Source organism: Hypanus sabinus, chromosome 16 (assembly GCF_030144855.1).
Source record: "Hypanus sabinus isolate sHypSab1 chromosome 16, sHypSab1.hap1, whole genome shotgun sequence".
Lineage (NCBI taxonomy): Eukaryota > Metazoa > Chordata > Chondrichthyes > Myliobatiformes > Dasyatidae > Hypanus > Hypanus sabinus.
In genome coordinates, this window is record NC_082721.1 from 3,893,249 (window position 1) to 3,913,886 (window position 20,638).

The following is a 20,638-nucleotide window of genomic DNA, read 5'->3' on the forward strand; positions in this document are numbered from 1 at the left end:
GGGCGACAGATTTTTTCCTGAATGTGAAGGAAAACTATTGACAATGCAATATATAACTGTATGGTTTGATCTATTGGTCTAATATGTTGAGAAAACAGCAAGATGTCTAAGTCATGAATGTAACAGAGAATTCTGAGAAGCTTCTTATTTAAACTGGAAGGTAGTAATTGTGAAATTCAGAGATGATTGATGAAGGTATATATGGAGTGCAATTCTTTGCTCCTGAAATTATTGATGATGAAATACTTGAGATGCAATTCGAAGGATAACTGGAGGAATTACAGAATTAGAGTGTATCAGGGCACACTCACCAAGTGATGTGGTTGGAGCTGTGGTGGTCTCTGTTGTACTTTCAAATGTGGTTGCACTGGTGCTGCCTGTAGTGATTTCTGTTGTTGATGATGGCGTACTTTCTGCTGTCGTCATTACGATACTGCTTGTCTCTGCAAATGTGCTTGATTCTGTTGTTTCTAAAAGAATGCAGATTTGATGATGAGATGTGCAGTCATTGAAGCATAATTCTGTGATGCAGCTTCAACAGTATTGACATTCTTAGAGATTATTTGTACAGAGAGTGAGAAAGAAAATTTTGTGTGACGACATCGAGAAGAGATTGAAATAATGTGAATGAAAACCATTTCGTTTTGTAAGTTTGTTAATTGTAATATCAACGTGATTTTACTTTTGCCTCTAAATTTGATACCATTTCCCAGACATATCATTTTTTTTGTAACTTTCAAATTGTTTCAAAGAAGGCCAGAAGGGTTTCTGTCTGCACGCATATTTAAGAAAATGTATGTAATATTTGAGATGGAATTGCATTTAAATGCATCAATGATAATGATGTTACATATGTGGAATTAATTTGCAGCTCCTCTTTTTTTAAGTACCCTCACCGATGGTTGTGGAAGGAATTGGCACTGTGCTCGATGAAGTTTCAGTTATGAATGCACTTGTGGTTGCTGTGGATGCTTCTGATGTTGTCGAGGCTGCAACTGACGTGCTACTTGGTGTTGTACTGCTTGCCACTGCACTTGTCGTCAGTTCCGTTGTTTCTTTAAGAGAAATGAGATTATATGAAAATGAGTTGAACCATTGACAGAGTAGATTTGGTCATTGTATACTACAGTAGTGTGAGAGTTTGGATGCAGGAATATAAAAATGATGAAGATTTCGAAATGTGTCTTTGAATATTACAGTTTTACACAAAGAGGTAACGGGCGACAGATTTTTTCCTGAATGTGAAGGAAAACTATTGACAATGCAATATATAACTGTATGGTTTGATCTATTGGTCTAATATGTTGAGAAAACAGCAAGATGTCTAAGTCATGAATGTAACAGAGAATTCTGAGAAGCTTCTTATTTAAACTGGAAGGTAGTAATTGTGAAATTCAGAGATGATTGATGAAGGTATATATGGAGTGCAATTCTTTGCTCCTGAAATTATTGATGATGAAATACTTGAGATGCAATTCGAAGGATAACTGGAGGAATTACAGAATTAGAGTGTATCAGGGCACACTCACCAAGTGATGTGGTTGGAGCTGTGGTGGTCTCTGTTGTACTTTCAAATGTGGTTGCACTGGTGCTGCCTGTAGTGATTTCTGTTGTTGATGATGGCGTACTTTCTGCTGTCGTCATTACGATACTGCTTGTCTCTGCAAATGTGCTTGATTCTGTTGTTTCTAAAAGAATGCAGATTTGATGATGAGATGTGCAGTCATTGAAGCATAATTCTGTGATGCAGCTTCAACAGTATTGACATTCTTAGAGATTATTCGTACAGAGAGTGAGAAAGAAAATTTGCGTGACGACATCGAGAAGAGATTGAAATAATGTGAATGAAAACCATTTCGTTTTGTAAGTTTGTTATTTGTAATATCAACATGATTTTACTTTTGCCTCTAAATTTGATACCATTTCCCAGACATATCATTTTTTTTGTAACTTTCAATTTGTATCGAAGCAGGCCAGAAGGGTTTCTGTCTGCATGCATATTTAAGAAAATGTATGTAATATTTGAGATGGAATTGCATTTAAATGCATCAATGATAAAGATGTTACATATGTGGAATTAATTTGCAGCTCCTCGTTTTTAAGTACCCTCACCGATGGTTGTGGAAGGAATTGGCACTGTGCTCGATGAAGTTTCAGTTGTGAATGCACTTGTGGTTGCTGTGGATGCTTCTGATGTTGTCGAGGCTGCAACTGACGTGCTACTTGGTGTTGTATTGCTTGCCACTGCACTTGTCGTCAGTTCCGTTGTTTCTTTAAGAGAAATGAGATTATATGAAAATGAGTTGAACCATTGACAGAGTAGATTTGGTCATTGTATACTACAGTATTGTGAGAGTTTGGATGCAGGAATATAAAAATGATGAAGATTTCGAAATGTGTCTTTGAATATTACAGTTATACACAAAGAGGTAACGGGCGACAGATTTTTTCCTGAATGTGAAGGAAAACTATTGACAATGCAATATATAACTGTATGGTTTGATCTATTGGTCTAATATGTTGAGAAAACAGCAGGATGTCTATGTCATGAATGTAACAGAGAATTCTGAGAAGCTTCTTATTTAAACTGGAAGGTAGTAATTGTGAAATTAAGACATTGATTGATGAAGGTACATATGGAGCGCAATTCTTTGCTCCTGAAATTATTGATGATGAAATACTTGAGATGCAATTCGAAGGACAACTGGAGGAATTACAGAATTAGAGTGTATCAGGGCACACTCACCAAGTGATGTGGTTGGAGCTGTGGTGGTCTCTGTTGTACTTTCAAATGTGGTTGCACTGGTGCTGCCTGTAGTGATTTCTGTTGTTGATGATGGCGTACTTTCTGCTGTCGTCATTACGATACTGCTTGTCTCTGCAAATGTGCTTGATTCTGTTGTTTCTAAAAGAATGCAGATTTGATGATGAGATGTGCAGTCATTGAAGCATAATTCTGTGATGCAGCTTCAACAGTATTGACATTCTTAGAGATTATTTGTACAGAGAGTGAGAAAGAAAATTTTGTGTGACGACATCGAGAAGAGATTGAAATAATGTGAATGAAAACCATTTCGTTTTGTAAGTTTGTTAATTGTAATATCAACGTAATTTTACTTTTGCCTCTAAATTTGATACCATTTCCCAGACATATCATTTTTTTTGTAACTTTCAAATTGTTTCAAAGAAGGCCAGAAGGGTTTCTGTCTGGACGCATATTTAAGAAAATGTATGTAATATTTGAGATGGAATTGCATTTAAATGCATCAATGATAATGATGTTACATATGTGGAATTAATTTGCAGCTCCTCTTTTTTTAAGTACCCTCACCGATGGTTGTGGAAGGAATTGGCACTGTGCTCGATGAAGTTTCAGTTGTGAATGAACTTGTGGTTGCTGTGGATGCTTCTGATGTTGTCGAGGCTGCAACTGACGTGCTACTTGGTGTTGTACTGCTTGCCACTGCACTTGTGGTCAGTTCCGTTGTTTCTTTAAGAGAAATGAGATTATATGAAAATGAGTTGAACCATTGACAGAGTAGATTTGGTCATTGTATACTACAGTATTGTGAGAGTTTGGATGCAGGAATATAAAAATGATGAAGATTTCGAAATGTGTCTTTGAATATTACAGTTATACACAAAGAAGTAACGGGGACAGATTTTTTCCTGAATGTGAAGGAAAACTATTGACAATGCAATATATAACTGTATGGTTTGATCTATTGGTCTAATATGTTGAGAAAACAGCAGGATGTCTATGTCATGAATGTAACAGAGAATTCTGAGAAGCTTCTTATTTAAACTGGAAGGTAGTAATTGTGAAATTAAGACATGATTGATGAAGGTACATATGGAGCGCAATTCTTTTCTCCTGAAATTATTGATGATGAAATACTTGAGATGCAATTCGAAGGATAACTGGAGGAATTACAGAATTAGAGTGTATCAGGGCACACTCACCAAGTGATGTGGTTGGAGCTGTGGTGGTCTCTGTTGTACTTTCAAATGTGGTTGCACTGGTGCTGCCTGTAGTGATTTCTGTTGTTGATGATGGCGTACTTTCTGCTGTCGTCATTACGATACTGCTTGTCTCTGCAAATGTGCTTGATTCTGTTGTTTCTAAAAGAATGCAGATTTGATGATGAGATGTGCAGTCATTGAAGCATAATTCTGTGATGCAGCTTCAACAGTATTGACATTCTTAGAGATTATTCGTACAGAGAGTGAGAAAGAAAATTTGCGTGACGACATCGAGAAGAGATTGAAATAATGTGAATGAAAACCATTTCGTTTTGTAAGTTTGTTAATTGTAATATCAACGTGATTTTACTTTTGCCTCTAAATTTGATACCATTTCCCAGACATATCATTTTTTTTGTAACTTTCAAATTGTTTCAAAGAAGGCCAGAAGGGTTTCTGTCTGGACGCATATTTAAGAAAATGTATGTAATATTTGAGATGGAATTGCATTTAAATGCATCAATGATAATGATGTTACATATGTGGAATTAATTTGCAGCTCCTCTTTTTTTAAGTACCCTCACCGATGGTTGTGGAAGGAATTGGCACTGTGCTCGATGAAGTTTCAGTTGTGAATGAACTTGTGGTTGCTGTGGATGCTTCTGATGTTGTCGAGGCTGCAACTGACGTGCTACTTGGTGTTGTATTGCTTGCCACTGCACTTGTCGTCAGTTCCGTTGTTTCTTTAAGAGAAATGAGATTATATGAAAATGAGTTGAACCATTGACAGAGTAGATTTGGTCATTGTATACTACAGTATTGTGAGAGTTTGGATGCAGGAATATAAAAATGATGAAGATTTCGAAATGTGTCTTTGAATATTACAGTTATACACAAAGAAGTAACGGGCGACAGATTTTTTCCTGAATGTGAAGGAAAACTATTGACAATGCAATATATAACTGTATGGTTTGATCTATTGGTCTAATATGTTGAGAAAACAGCAGGATGTCTATGTCATGAATGTAACAGAGAATTCTGAGAAGCTTCTTATTTAAACTGGAAGGTAGTAATTGTGAAATTAAGACATGATTGATGAAGGTACATATGGAGCGCAATTCTTTTCTCCTGAAATTATTGATGATGAAATACTTGAGATGCAATTCGAAGGATAACTGGAGGAATTACAGAATTAGAGTGTATCAGGGCACACTCACCAAGTGATGTGGTTGGAGCTGTGGTGGTCTCTGTTGTACTTTCAAATGTGGTTGCACTGGTGCTGCCTGTAGTGATTTCTGTTGTTGATGATGGCGTACTTTCTGCTGTCGTCATTACGATACTGCTTGTCTCTGCAAATGTGCTTGATTCTGTTGTTTCTAAAAGAATGCAGATTTGATGATGAGATGTGCAGTCATTGAAGCATAATTCTGTGATGCAGCTTCAACAGTATTGACATTCTTAGAGATTATTCGTACAGAGAGTGAGAAAGAAAATTTGCGTGACGACATCGAGAAGAGATTGAAATAATGTGAATGAAAACCATTTCGTTTTGTAAGTTTGTTATTTGTAATATCAACATGATTTTACTTTTGCCTCTAAATTTGATACCATTTCCCAGACATATCATTTTTTTTGTAACTTTCAATTTGTATCGAAGCAGGCCAGAAGGGTTTCTGTCTGCATGCATATTTAAGAAAATGTATGTAATATTTGAGATGGAATTGCATTTAAATGTATCAATGATAAAGATGTTACATATGTGGAATTAATTTGCAGCTCCTCGTTTTTAAGTACCCTCACCGATGGTTGTGGAAGGAATTGGCACTGTGCTCGATGAAGCTTCAGTTGTGAATGCACTTGTGGTTGCTGTGGATGCTTCTGATGTTGTCGAGGCTGCAACTGACGTGCTGCTTGGTGTTGTACTGCTTGCCACTGCACTTGTGGTCAGTTCCGTTGTTTCTTTAAGAGAAATGAGATTATATGAAAATGAGTTGAACCATTGACAGAGTAGATTTGGTCATTGTATACTGCAGCATTGTGAGAGTTTGGATGCAGGAATATAAAAATGATGAAGATTTCGAAATGTGTCTTTGAATATTACAGTTATACACAAAGAGGTAACGGGCGACAGATTTTTTTCCTGAATGTGAAGGAAAACTATTGACAATGCATTATATAACAGAATGGTTTGATCTATTGGTCTAATATGTTGAGAAAACAGCAAGATGTCTAAGTCATGAATGTAACAGAGAATTCTGAGAAGCTTCTTATTTAAACTGGAAGGTAGTAATTGTGAAATTCAGAGATGATTGATGAAGGTATATATGGAGCGCAATTCTTTGCTCCTGAAATTATTGATGATGAAATACTTGAGATGCAATTCGAAGGATAACTGGAGGAATTACAGAATTAGAGTGTATCAGGGCACACTCACCAAGTGATGTGGTTGGAGCTGTGGTGGTCTCTGTTGTACTTTCAAATGTGGATGCACTGGTGCTGCCTGTACTGATTTCTGTTGTTGATGATGGCGTACTTTCTGCTGTCATCATTACGATACTGCTTGTCTCTGCAAATGTGCTTGATTCTGTTGTTTCTAAAAGAATGCAGATTTGATGATGAGATGTGCAGTCATTGAAGCATAATTCTGTGATGCAGCTTCAACAGTATTGACATTCTTAGACATTATTGGTACAGAGAGTGAGAAAGAAAATTTGCGTGACGATATCGAGAAGAGAATGAAATAATGTGAATGAAAACCATTTCGTTTTGTAAGTTTGTTAATTGTAATATCAACATGATTTTACTTTTGCCTCAAAATTTGATACCGTGTCCCAGACATATCATTTTTTTTGGTAACGTTCAATTTGTATCGAAGCAGGCCAGAAGGGTTTCTGTCTGCATGCATATTTAAGAAAATGTATGTAATATTTGAGATGGAATTGCATTTAAATGTATCAATGATAAAGATGTTACATATGTGGAATTAATTTGCAGCTCCTCGTTTTTAAGTACCCTCACCGATGGTTGTGGAAGGAATTGGCACTGTACTCGATGAAGCTTCAGTTGTGAATGCACTTGTGGTTGCTGTGGATGCTTCTGATGTTGTCGAGGCTGCAACTGACGTGCTACTTGGTGTTGTACTGCTTGCCACTGCACTTGTGGTCAGTTCCGTTGTTTCTTTAAGAGAAATGAGATTATATGAAAATGAGTTGAACCATTGACAGAGTAGATTTGGTCATTGTATACTGCAACATTGTGAGAGTTTGGATGCAGGAATATAAAAATGATGAAGATTTCGAAATGTGTCTTTGAATATTACAGTTATACACAAAGAGGTAACGGGCGACAGATTTTTTTCCTGAATGTGAAGGAAAACTATTGACAATGCATTATATAACAGAATGGTTTGATCTATTGGTCTAATATGTTGAGAAAACAGCAGGATGTCTATGTCATGAATGTAACAGAGAATTCTGAGAAGCTTCTTATTTAAACTGGAAGGTAGTAATTGTGAAATTAAGACATGATTGATGAAGGTACATATGGAGCGCAATTCTTTGCTCCTGAAATTATTGATGATGAAATACTTGAGATGCAATTCGAAGGATAACTGGAGGAATTACAGAATTAGAGTGTATCAGGGCACACTCACCAAGTGATGTGGTTGGAGCTGTGGTGGTCTCTGTTGTACTTTCAAATGTGGTTGCACTGGTGCTGCCTGTAGTGATTTCTGTTGTTGATGATGGCGTACTTTCTGCTGTCGTCATTACGATACTGCTTGTCTCTGCAAATGTGCTTGATTCTGTTGTTTCTAAAAGAATGCAGATTTGATGATGAGATGTGCAGTCATTGAAGCATAATTCTGTGATGCAGCTTGAACAGTATTGACATTCTTAGAGATTATTCGTACAGAGAGTGAGAAAGAAAATTTGCGTGACGACATCGAGAAGAGATTGAAATAATGTGAATGAAAACCATTTCGTTTTGTAAGTTTGTTATTTGTAATATCAACATGATTTTACTTTTGCCTCTAAATGTGATACCATTTCCCTGACATATCATTTTTTTGTAACTTTCAATTTGTATCGAAGCAGGCCAGAAGGGTTTCTGTCTGCATGCATATTTAAGAAAATGTATGTAATATTTGAGATGGAATTGCATTTAAATGCATCAATGATAAAGATGTTACATATGTGGAATTAATTTGCAGCTCCTCGTTTTTAAGTACCCTCACCGATGGTTGTGGAAGGAATTGGCACTGTGCTCGATGAAGTTTCAGTTGTGAATGCACTTGTGGTTGCTGTGGATGCTTCTGATGTTGTCGAGGCTGCAACTGACGTGCTACTTGGTGTTGTACTGCTTGCCACTGCACTTGTCGTCAGTTCCGTTGTTTCTTTAAGAGAAATGAGATTATATGAAAATGAGTTGAACCATTGACAGAGTAGATTTGGTCATTGTATACTACAGTATTGTGAGAGTTTGGATGCAGGAATATAAAAATGATGAAGATTTCGAAATGTGTGTTTGAATATTACAGTTATACACAAAGAGGTAACGGGCGACAGATTTTTTCCTGAATGTGAAGGAAAACTATTGACAATGCAATATATAACTGTATGGTTTGATCTATTGGTCTAATATGTTGAGAAAACAGCAGGATGTCTATGTCATGAATGTAACAGAGAATTCTGAGAAGCTTCTTATTTAAACTGGAAGGTAGTAATTGTGAAATTAAGACATGATTGATGAAGGTACATATGGAGCACAATTCTTTTCTCCTGAAATTATTGATGATGAAATACTTGAGATGCAATTCGAAGGATAACTGGAGGAATTACAGAATTAGAGTGTATCAGGGCACACTCACCAAGTGATGTGGTTGGAGCTGTGGTGGTCTCTGTTGTACTTTCAAATGTGGTTGCACTGGTGCTGCCTGTAGTGATTTCTGTTGTTGATGATGGCGTACTTTCTGCTGTCGTCATTACGATACTGCTTGTCTCTGCAAATGTGCTTGATTCTGTTGTTTCTAAAAGAATGCAGATTTGATGATGAGATGTGCAGTCATTGAAGCATAATTCTGTGATGCAGCTTGAACAGTATTGACATTCTTAGAGATTATTCGTACAGAGAGTGAGAAAGAAAATTTGCGTGACGACATCGAGAAGAGATTGAAATAATGTGAATGAAAACCATTTCGTTTTGTAAGTTTGTTATTTGTAATATCAACATGATTTTACTTTTGCCTCTAAATTTGATACCATTTCCCAGACATATCATTTTTTTTGTAACTTTCAATTTGTATCGAAGCAGGCCAGAAGGGTTTCTGTCTGCATGCATATTTAAGAAAATGTATGTAATATTTGAGATGGAATTGCATTTAAATGTATCAATGATAAAGATGTTACATATGTGGAATTAATTTGCAGCTCCTCGTTTTTAAGTACCCTCACCGATGGTTGTGGAAGGAATTGGCACTGTGCTCGATGAAGCTTCAGTTGTGAATGCACTTGTGGTTGCTGTGGATGCTTCTGATGTTGTCGAGGCTGCAACTGACGTGCTACTTGGTGTTGTACTGCTTGCCACTGCACTTGTGGTCAGTTCCGTTGTTTCTTTAAGAGAAATGAGATTATATGAAAATGAGTTGAACCATTGACAGAGTAGATTTGGTCATTGTATACTGCAGCATTGTGAGAGTTTGGATGCAGGAATATAAAAATGATGAAGATTTCGAAATGTGTCTTTGAATATTACAGTTATACACAAAGAGGTAACGGGCGACAGATTTTTTTCCTGAATGTGAAGGAAAACTATTGACAATGCATTATATAACAGAATGGTTTGATCTATTGGTCTAATATGTTGAGAAAACAGCAGGATGTCTATGTCATGAATGTAACAGAGAATTCTGAGAAGCTTCTTATTTAAACTGGAAGGTAGTAATTGTGAAATTAAGACATGATTGATGAAGGTACATATGGAGCGCAATTCTTTTCTCCTGAAATTATTGATGATGAAATACTTGAGATGCAATTCGAAGGATAACTGGAGGAATTACAGAATTAGAGTGTATCAGGGCACACTCACCAAGTGATGTGGTTGGAGCTGTGGTGGTCTCTGTTGTACTTTCAAATGTGGTTGCACTGGTGCTGCCTGTAGTGATTTCTGTTGTTGATGATGGCGTACTTTCTGCTGTCGTCATTACGATACTGCTTGTCTCTGCAAATGTGCTTGATTCTGTTGTTTCTAAAAGAATGCAGATTTGATGATGAGATGTGCAGTCATTGAAGCATAATTCTGTGATGCAGCTTCAACAGTATTGACATTCTTAGACATTATTGGTACAGAGAGTGAGAAAGAAAATTTGCGTGACGATATCGAGAAGAGAATGAAATAATGTGAATGAAAACCATTTCGTTTTGTAAGTTTGTTGATTGTAATATCAACATGATTTTACTTTTGCCTCAAAATTTGATACCGTGTCCCAGACATATCATTTTTTTTGGTAACTTTCAATTTGTATCGAAGCAGGCCAGAAGGGTTTCTGTCTGCATGCATATTTAAGAAAATGTATGTAATATTTGAGATGGAATTGCATTTAAATGTATCAATGATAAAGATGTTACATATGTGGAATTAATTTGCAGCTCCTCGTTTTTAAGTACCCTCACCGATGGTTGTGGAAGGAATTGGCACTGTGCTCGATGAAGCTTCAGTTGTGAATGCACTTGTGGTTGCTGTGGATGCTTCTGATGTTGTCGAGGCTGCAACTGACGTGCTACTTGGTGTTGTACTGCTTGCCACTGCACTTGTCGTCAATTCCGTTGTTTCTTTAAGAGAAATGAGATTATTTGAAAATGAGTTGAACCATTGACAGAGTAGATTTGGTCATTGTATACTACAGCATTGTGAGAGTTTGGATGCAGGAATATAAAAATGATGAAGATTTCGAAATGTGTCTTTGAATATTACAGTTATACACAAAGAGGTAACGGGCGACAGATTTTTTCCTGAATGTGAAGGAAAACTATTGACAATGCAATATATAACTGTATGGTTTGATGTATTGGTCTAATATGTTGAGAAAACAGCAAGATGTCTAAGTCATGAATGTAACAGAGAATTCTGAGAAGCTTCTTATTTAAACTGGAAGGTAGTAATTGTGAAATTAGGACATGATTGATGAAGGTACATATGGAGTGCAATTCTTTGCTCCTGAAATTATTGATGATGAAATACTTGAGATGCAATTCGAAGGATAACTGGAGGAATTACAGAATTAGAGTGTATCAGGGCACACTCACCAAGTGATGTGGTTGGAGCTGTGGTGGTCTCTGTTGTACTTTCAAATGTGGTTGCACTGGTGCTGCCTGTAGTGATTTCTGTTGTTGATGATGGCGTACTTTCTGCTGTCGTCATTACGATACTGCTTGTCTCTGCAAATGTGCTTGATTCTGTTGTTTCTAAAAGAATGCAGATTTGATGATGAGATGTGCAGTCATTGAAGCATAATTCTGTGATGCAGCTTCAACAGTATTGACATTCTTAGAGATTATTCGTACAGAGAGTGAGAAAGAATATTTGCGTGACGACATCGAGAAGAGATTGAAATAGTGTGAATGAAAACCATTTCGTTTTGTAAGTTTGTTATTTGTAATATCAACATGATTTTACTTTTGCCTCTAAATTTGATACCATTTCCCAGACATATCATTTTTTTTGTAACTTTCAAATTGTTTCAAAGAAGGCCAGAAGGGTTTCTGTCTGGACGCATATTTAAGAAAATGTATGTAATATTTGAGATGGAATTGCATTTAAATGCATCAATGATAATGATGTTACATATGTGGAATTAATTTGCAGCTCCTCTTTTTTTAAGTACCCTCACCGATGGTTGTGGAAGGAATTGGCACTGTGCTCGATGAAGTTTCAGTTGTGAATGAACTTGTGGTTGCTGTGGATGCTTCTGATGTTGTCGAGGCTGCAACTGACGTGCTACTTGGTGTTGTATTGCTTGCCACTGCACTTGTCGTCAGTTCCGTTGTTTCTTTAAGAGAAATGAGATTATATGAAAATGAGTTGAACCATTGACAGAGTAGATTTGGTCATTGTATACTACAGTATTGTGAGAGTTTGGATGCAGGAATATAAAAATGATGAAGATTTCGAAATGTGTCTTTGAATATTACAGTTATACACAAAGAAGTAACGGGCGACAGATTTTTTCCTGAATGTGAAGGAAAACTATTGACAATGCAATATATAACTGTATGGTTTGATCTATTGGTCTAATATGTTGAGAAAACAGCAGGATGTCTATGTCATGAATGTAACAGAGAATTCTGAGAAGCTTCTTATTTAAACTGGAAGGTAGTAATTGTGAAATTCAGAGATGATTGATGAAGGTATATATGGAGTGCAATTCTTTGCTCCTGAAATTATTGATGATGAAATACTTGAGATGCAATTCGAAGGATAACTGGAGGAATTACAGAATTAGAGTGTATCAGGGCACACTCACCAAGTGATGTGGTTGGAGCTGTGGTGGTCTCTGTTGTACTTTCAAATGTGGATGCACTGGTGCTGCCTGTAGTGATTTCTGTTGTTGATGATGGCGTACTTTCTGCTGTCGTCATTACGATACTGCTTGTCTCTGCAAATGTGCTTGATTCTGTTGTTTCTAAAAGAATGCAGATTTGATGATGAGATGTGCAGTCATTGAAGCATAATTCTGTGATGCAGCTTCAACAGTATTGACATTCTTAGACATTATTGGTACAGAGAGTGAGAAAGAAAATTTGCGTGACGATATCGAGAAGAGAATGAAATAATGTGAATGAAAACCATTTCGTTTTGTAAGTTTGTTAATTGTAATATCAACATGATTTTACTTTTGCCTCAAAATTTGATACCGTGTCCCAGACATATCATTTTTTTTGGTAACGTTCAATTTGTATCGAAGCAGGCCAGAAGGGTTTCTGTCTGCATGCATATTTAAGAAAATGTATGTAATATTTGAGATGGAATTGCATTTAAATGTATCAATGCTAAAGATGTTACATATGTGGAATTAATTTGCAGCTCCTCGTTTTTAAGTACCCTCACCGATGGTTGTGGAAGGAATTGGCACTGTACTCGATGAAGCTTCAGTTGTGAATGCACTTGTGGTTGCTGTGGATGCTTCTGATGTTGTCGAGGCTGCAACTGACGTGCTACTTGGTGTTGTACTGCTTGCCACTGCACTTGTGGTCAGTTCCGTTGTTTCTTTAAGAGAAATGAGATTATATGAAAATGAGTTGAACCATTGACAGAGTAGATTTGGTCATTGTATACTGCAACATTGTGAGAGTTTGGATGCAGGAATATAAAAATGATGAAGATTTCGAAATGTGTCTTTGAATATTACAGTTATACACAAAGAGGTAACGGGCGACAGATTTTTTTCCTGAATGTGAAGGAAAACTATTGACAATGCATTATATAACAGAATGGTTTGATCTATTGGTCTAATATGTTGAGAAAACAGCAGGATGTCTATGTCATGAATGTAACAGAGAATTCTGAGAAGCTTCTTATTTAAACTGGAAGGTAGTAATTGTGAAATTAAGACATGATTGATGAAGGTACATATGGAGCGCAATTCTTTGCTCCTGAAATTATTGATGATGAAATACTTGAGATGCAATTCGAAGGATAACTGGAGGAATTACAGAATTAGAGTGTATCAGGGCACACTCACCAAGTGATGTGGTTGGAGCTGTGGTGGTCTCTGTTGTACTTTCAAATGTGGTTGCACTGGTGCTGCCTGTAGTGATTTCTGTTGTTGATGATGGCGTACTTTCTGCTGTCGTCATTACGATACTGCTTGTCTCTGCAAATGTGCTTGATTCTGTTGTTTCTAAAAGAATGCAGATTTGATGATGAGATGTGCAGTCATTGAAGCATAATTCTGTGATGCAGCTTGAACAGTATTGACATTCTTAGAGATTATTCGTACAGAGAGTGAGAAAGAAAATTTGCGTGACGACATCGAGAAGAGATTGAAATAATGTGAATGAAAACCATTTCGTTTTGTAAGTTTGTTATTTGTAATATCAACATGATTTTACTTTTGCCTCTAAATTTGATACCATTTCCCAGACATATCATTTTTTTTGTAACTTTCAATTTGTATCGAAGCAGGCCAGAAGGGTTTCTGTCTGCATGCATATTTAAGAAAATGTATGTAATATTTGAGATGGAATTGCATTTAAATGTATCAATGATAAAGATGTTACATATGTGGAATTAATTTGCAGCTCCTCGTTTTTAAGTACCCTCACCGATGGTTGTGGAAGGAATTGGCACTGTGCTCGATGAAGTTTCAGTTGTGAATGCACTTGTGGTTGCTGTGGATGCTTCTGATGTTGTCGAGGCTGCAACTGACGTGCTGCTTGGTGTTGTACTGCTTGCCACTGCACTTGTGGTCAGTTCCGTTGTTTCTTTAAGAGAAATGAGATTATATGAAAATGAGTTGAACCATTGACAGAGTAGATTTGGTCATTGTATACTGCAGCATTGTGAGAGTTTGGATGCAGGAATATAAAAATGATGAAGATTTCGAAATGTGTCTTTGAATATTACAGTTATACACAAAGAGGTAACGGGCGACAGATTTTTTTCCTGAATGTGAAGGAAAACTATTGACAATGCATTATATAACAGAATGGTTTGATCTATTGGTCTAATATGTTGAGAAAACAGCAAGATGTCTAAGTCATGAATGTAACAGAGAATTCTGAGAAGCTTCTTATTTAAACTGGAAGGTAGTAATTGTGAAATTCAGAGATGATTGATGAAGGTATATATGGAGTGCAATTCTTTGCTCCTGAAATTATTGATGATGAAATACTTGAGATGCAATTCGAAGGATAACTGGAGGAATTACAGAATTAGAGTGTATCAGGGCACACTCACCAAGTGATGTGGTTGGAGCTGTGGTGGTCTCTGTTGTACTTTCAAATGTGGATGCACTGGTGCTGCCTGTAGTGATTTCTGTTGTTGATGATGGCGTACTTTCTGCTGTCGTCATTACGATACTGCTTGTCTCTGCAAATGTGCTTGATTCTGTTGTTTCTAAAAGAATGCAGATTTGATGATGAGATGTGCAGTCATTGAAGCATAATTCTGTGATGCAGCTTCAACAGTATTGACATTCTTAGAGATTATTGGTACAGAGAGTGAGAAAGAAAATTTGCGTGACGATATCGAGAAGAGAATGAAATAATGTGAATGAAAACCATTTCGTTTTGTAAGTTTGTTGATTGTAATATCAACATGATTTTACTTTTGCCTCAAAATTTGATACCGTGTCCCAGACATATCATTTTTTTTGGTAACTTTCAATTTGTATCGAAGCAGGCCAGAAGGGTTTCTGTCTGCATGCATATTTAAGAAAATGTATGTAATATTTGAGATGGAATTGCATTTAAATGTATCAATGATAAAGATGTTACATATGTGGAATTAATTTGCAGCTCCTCGTTTTTAAGTACCCTCACCGATGGTTGTGGAAGGAATTGGCACTGTGCTCGATGAAGTTTCAGTTGTGAATGCACTTGTGGTTGCTGTGGATGCTTCTGATGTTGTCGAGGCTGCAACTGACGTGCTACTTGGTGTTGTACTGCTTGCCACTGCACTTGTCGTCAGTTCCGTTGTTTCTTTAAGAGAAATGAGATTATATGAAAATGAGTTGAACCATTGACAGAGTAGATTTGGTCATTGTATACTACAGTATCGTGAGAGTTTGGATGCAGGAATATAAAAATGATGAAGATTTCGAAATGTGTCTTTGAATATTACAGTTATACACAAAGAGGTAACGGGCGACAGATTTTTTCCTGAATGTGAAGGAAAACTATTGACAATGCAATATATAACTGTATGGTTTGATCTATTGGTCTAATATGTTGAGAAAACAGCAGGATGTCTATGTCATGAATGTAACAGAGAATTCTGAGAAGCTTCTTATTTAAACTGGAAGGTAGTAATTGTGAAATTAAGACATGATTGATGAAGGTACATATGGAGCGCAATTCTTTGCTCCTGAAATTATTGATGATGAAATACTTGAGATGCAATTCGAAGGATAACTGGAGGAATTACAGAATTAGAGTGTATCAGGGCACACTCACCAAGTGATGTGGTTGGAGCTGTGGTGGTCTCTGTTGTACTTTCAAATGTGGATGCACTGGTGCTGCCTGTAGTGATTTCTGTTGTTGATGATGGCGTACTTTCTGCTGTCGTCATTACGATACTGCTTGTCTCTGCAAATGTGCTTGATTCTGTTGTTTCTAAAAGAATGCAGATTTGATGATGAGATGTGCAGTCATTGAAGCATAATTCTGTGATGCAGCTTCAACAGTATTGACATTCTTAGACATTATTGGTACAGAGAGTGAGAAAGAAAATTTGCGTGACGATATCGAGAAGAGAATGAAATAATGTGAATGAAAACCATTTCGTTTTGTAAGTTTGTTGATTGTAATATCAACATGATTTTACTTTTGCCTCAAAATTTGATACCGTGTCCCAGACATATCATTTTTTTTGGTAACTTTCAAATTGTATCGAAGCAGGCCAGAAGGGTTTCTGTCTGCATGCATATTTAAGAAAATGTATGTAATATTTGAGATGGAATTGCATTTAAATGTATCAATGATAAAGATGTTACATATGTGGAATTAATTTGCAGCTCCTCGTTTTTAAGTACCCTCACCGATGGTTGTGGAAGGAATTGGCACTGTGCTCGATGAAGCTTCAGTTGTGAATGCACTTGTGGTTGCTGTGGATGCTTCTGATGTTGTCGAGGCTGCAACTGACGTGCTACTTGGTGTTGTACTGCTTGCCACTGCACTTGTGGTCAGTTCCGTTGTTTCTTTAAGAGAAATGAGATTATATGAAAATGAGTTGAACCATTGACAGAGTAGATTTGGTCATTGTATACTGCAACATTGTGAGAGTTTGGATGCAGGAATATAAAAATGATGAAGATTTCGAAATGTGTCTTTGAATATTACAGTTATACACAAAGAGGTAACGGGCGACAGATTTTTTTCCTGAATGTGAAGGAAAACTATTGACAATGCATTATATAACAGAATGGTTTGATCTATTGGTCTAATATGTTGAGAAAACAGCAGGATGTCTATGTCATGAATGTAACAGAGAATTCTGAGAAGCTTCTTATTTAAACTGGAAGGTAGTAATTGTGAAATTAAGACATGATTGATGAAGGTACATATGGAGCGCAATTCTTTGCTCCTGAAATTATTGATGATGAAATACTTGAGATGCAATTCGAAGGATAACTGGAGGAATTACAGAATTAGAGTGTATCAGGGCACACTCACCAAGTGATGTGGTTGGAGCTGTGGTGGTCTCTGTTGTACTTTCAAATGTGGTTTCACTGGTGCTGCCTGTAGTGATTTCTGTTGTTGATGATGGCGTACTTTCTGCTGTCGTCATTACGATACTGCTTGTCTCTGCAATTGTGCTTGATTCTGTTGTTTCTAAAAGAATGCAGATTTGATGATGAGATGTGCAGTCATTGAAGCATAATTCTGTGATGCAGCTTCAACAGTATTGACATTCTTAGAGATTATTCGTACAGAGAGTGAGAAAGAAAATTTGCGTGACGACATCGAGAAGAGATTGAAATAATGTGAATGAAAACCATTTCGTTTTGTAAGTTTGTTATTTGTAATATCAACATGATTTTACTTTTGCCTCTAAATTTGATACCATTTCCCTGACATATCATTTTTTTGTAACTTTCAATTTGTATTGAAGCAGGCCAGAAGGGTTTCTGTCTGCATGCATATTTAAGAAAATGTATGTAATATTTGAGATGGAATTGCATTTAAATGCATCAATGATAATGATGTTACATATGTGGAATTAAGTTGCAGCTCCTCTTTTTTAATTACCCTCACCAATGGTTGTGGAAGGAATTGGCATTGTGCTCGATGAAGTTTCAGTTGTGAATGCACTTGTGGTTGCTGTGGATGCTTCTGATGTTGTCGAGGCTGCAACTGACGTGCTACTTGGTGTTGTACTGCTTGCCACTGCACTTGTCGTCAATTCCGTTGTTTCTTTAAGAGAAATGAGATTATTTGAAAATGAGTTGAACCATTGACAGAGTAGATTTGGTCATTGTATACTACAGCATTGTGAGAGTTTGGATGCAGGAATATAAAAATGATGAAGATTTCGAAATGTGTCTTTGAATATTACAGTTATACACAAAGAGGTAACGGGCGACAGATTTTTTCCTGAATGTGAAGGAAAACTATTGACAATGCAATATATAACTGTATGGTTTGATGTATTGGTCTAATATGTTGAAAAAATAGCAAGATGTCTAAGTCATGAATGTAACAGAGAATTCTGAGAAGCTTCTTATTTAAACTGGAAGGTAGTAATTGTGAAATTAGGACTTGATTGATGAAGGTACATATGGAGTGCAATTCTTTGCTCCTGAAATTATTGATGATGAAATACTTGAGATGCAATTCGAAGGATAACTGGAGGAATTACAGAATTAGAGTGTAACAGTGCACACTCACCAAGTGATGTGGTTGGAGCTGTGGTGGTCTCTGTTGTACTTTCAAATGTGGATGCACCAGTGCTGCCTGTAGTGATTTCTGTTGTTGATGATGGCGTACTTTCTGCTGTCGTCATTACGATACTGCTTGTCTCTGCAATTGTGCTTGATTCTGTTGTTTCTAAAAGAATGCAGATTTGATGATGAGATGTGCAGTCATTGAAGCATAATTCTGTGATGCAGCTTCAACAGTATTGAAATTCTTAGAGATTATTTGTACAGAGAGTGAGAAAGAAAATTTTGTGTGACGACATCGAGAAGAGATTGAAATAATGTGAATGAAAACCATTTCGTTTTGTAAGTTTGTTAATTGTAATATCAACATGATTTTACTTTTGCCTCTAAATTTGATACCATTTCCCAGACATATCATTTTTTTTGTAACTTTCAAATTGTTTCAAAGAAGGCCAGAAGGTTTTCTGTCTGCACGCATATTTAAGAAAATGTATGTAATATTTGAGATGGAATTGCATTTAAATGCATCAATGATAATGATGTTACATATGTGGAATTAATTTGCAGCTCCTCTTTTTTAATTACCCTCACCGATGGTTGTGGAAGGAATTGGCATTGTGCTCGATGAAGTTTCAGTTGTGAATGCACTTGTGGTTGCGGTGGATGCTTCTGATGTTGTCGAGGCTGCAACTGACGTGCTACTTGGTGTTGTACTGCTTGCCACTGCACTTGTCGTCAATTCCGTTGTTTCTTTAAGAGAAATGAGATTATTTGAAAATGAGTTGAACCATTGACAGAGTAGATTTGGTCATTGTATACTACAGCATTGTGAGAGTTTGGATGCAGGAATATAAAAATGATGAAGATTTCGAAATGTGTCTTTGAATATTACAGTTATACACAAAGAGGTAACGGGCGACAGATTTTTTCCTGAATGTGAAGGAAAACTATTGACAATGCAATATATAACTGTATGGTTTGATCTATTGGTCTAATATGTTGAGAAAACAGCAGGATGTCTATGTCATGAATGTAACAGAGAATTCTGAGAAGCTTCTTATTTAAACTGGAAGGTAGTAATTGTGAAATTAAGACATGATTGATGAAGGTACATATGGAGCGCAATTCTTTGCTCTTGAAATTATTGATGATGAAATACTTGAGATGCAATTCGAAGGATAACTGGAGGAATTACATAATTAGAGTGTATCAGGGCACACTCACCAAGTGATGTGGTTGGAGCTGTGGTGGTCTCTGTTGTACTTTCAAATGTGGTTGCACTGGTGCTGCCTGTAGTGATTTCTGTTGTTGATGATGGCGTACTTTCTGCTGTCGTCATTACGATACTGCTTGTCTCTGCAAATGTGCTTGATTCTGTTGTTTCTAAAAGAATGCAGATTTGATGATGAGATGTGCAGTCATTGAAGCATAATTCTGTGATGCAGCTTCAACAGTATTGACATTCTTAGAGATTATTCGTACAGAGAGTGAGAAAGAAAATTTGCGTGACGACATCGAGAAGAGATTGAAATAATGTGAATGAAAACCATTTCGTTTTGTAAGTTTGTTATCTGTAATATCAACATGATTTTACTTTTGCCTCTAAATTTGATATCATTTCCCTGACATATCATTTTTTTGTAACTTTCAATTTGTATCGAAGCAGGCCAGAAGGGTTTCTGTCTGCATGCATATTTAAGAAAATGTATGTAATATTTGAGATGGAATTGCATTTAAATGCATCAATGATAATGATGTTACATATGTGGAATTAATTTGCAGCTCCTCTTTTTTAATTACCCTCACCGATGGTTGTGGAAGGAATTGGCATTGTGCTCGATGAAGTTTCAGTTGTGAATGCACTTGTGGTTGCTGTGGATGCTTCTGATGTTGTCGAGGCTGCAACTGACGTGCTACTTGGTGTTGTACTGCTTGCCACTGCACTTGTCGTCAATTCCGTTGTTTCTTTAAGAGAAATGAGATTATTTGAAAATGAGTTGAACCATTGACAGAGTAGATTTGGTCATTGTATACTACAGCATTGTGAGAGTTTGGATGCAGGAATATAAAAATGATGAA

General features: G+C 36.6%; 1 protein-coding gene across 1 annotated transcript in view; it reads right to left on the bottom strand.

Annotated features, from left to right (window-relative positions):
* LOC132406568 (mucin-3B-like) overlaps positions 1 to 20,638 on the bottom strand; it is a 186,442-nt gene that overhangs the window by 150,502 nt on the left and 15,302 nt on the right. The window contains exons 20-53 of the mRNA XM_059992390.1: positions 20,360 to 20,524; positions 19,784 to 19,942; positions 19,145 to 19,309; positions 18,567 to 18,725; positions 17,928 to 18,092; positions 17,352 to 17,510; positions 16,712 to 16,876; positions 16,134 to 16,292; positions 15,495 to 15,659; positions 14,917 to 15,075; positions 14,277 to 14,441; positions 13,700 to 13,858; positions 13,060 to 13,224; positions 12,482 to 12,640; positions 11,843 to 12,007; positions 11,265 to 11,423; positions 10,626 to 10,790; positions 10,048 to 10,206; positions 9,408 to 9,572; positions 8,831 to 8,989; positions 8,192 to 8,356; positions 7,616 to 7,774; positions 6,976 to 7,140; positions 6,398 to 6,556; positions 5,758 to 5,922; positions 5,181 to 5,339; positions 4,542 to 4,706; positions 3,964 to 4,122; positions 3,326 to 3,490; positions 2,747 to 2,905; positions 2,107 to 2,271; positions 1,530 to 1,688; positions 891 to 1,055; positions 312 to 470 (exon numbers count right to left, since the gene is read on the bottom strand). Of these exons, the coding sequence (XP_059848373.1) occupies positions 312 to 470; positions 891 to 1,055; positions 1,530 to 1,688; positions 2,107 to 2,271; positions 2,747 to 2,905; positions 3,326 to 3,490; positions 3,964 to 4,122; positions 4,542 to 4,706; positions 5,181 to 5,339; positions 5,758 to 5,922; positions 6,398 to 6,556; positions 6,976 to 7,140; positions 7,616 to 7,774; positions 8,192 to 8,356; positions 8,831 to 8,989; positions 9,408 to 9,572; positions 10,048 to 10,206; positions 10,626 to 10,790; positions 11,265 to 11,423; positions 11,843 to 12,007; positions 12,482 to 12,640; positions 13,060 to 13,224; positions 13,700 to 13,858; positions 14,277 to 14,441; positions 14,917 to 15,075; positions 15,495 to 15,659; positions 16,134 to 16,292; positions 16,712 to 16,876; positions 17,352 to 17,510; positions 17,928 to 18,092; positions 18,567 to 18,725; positions 19,145 to 19,309; positions 19,784 to 19,942; positions 20,360 to 20,524 (5,508 nt within the window). The remainder of the gene's footprint in view (positions 1 to 311; positions 471 to 890; positions 1,056 to 1,529; positions 1,689 to 2,106; positions 2,272 to 2,746; positions 2,906 to 3,325; positions 3,491 to 3,963; positions 4,123 to 4,541; positions 4,707 to 5,180; positions 5,340 to 5,757; positions 5,923 to 6,397; positions 6,557 to 6,975; positions 7,141 to 7,615; positions 7,775 to 8,191; positions 8,357 to 8,830; positions 8,990 to 9,407; positions 9,573 to 10,047; positions 10,207 to 10,625; positions 10,791 to 11,264; positions 11,424 to 11,842; positions 12,008 to 12,481; positions 12,641 to 13,059; positions 13,225 to 13,699; positions 13,859 to 14,276; positions 14,442 to 14,916; positions 15,076 to 15,494; positions 15,660 to 16,133; positions 16,293 to 16,711; positions 16,877 to 17,351; positions 17,511 to 17,927; positions 18,093 to 18,566; positions 18,726 to 19,144; positions 19,310 to 19,783; positions 19,943 to 20,359; positions 20,525 to 20,638) is intronic.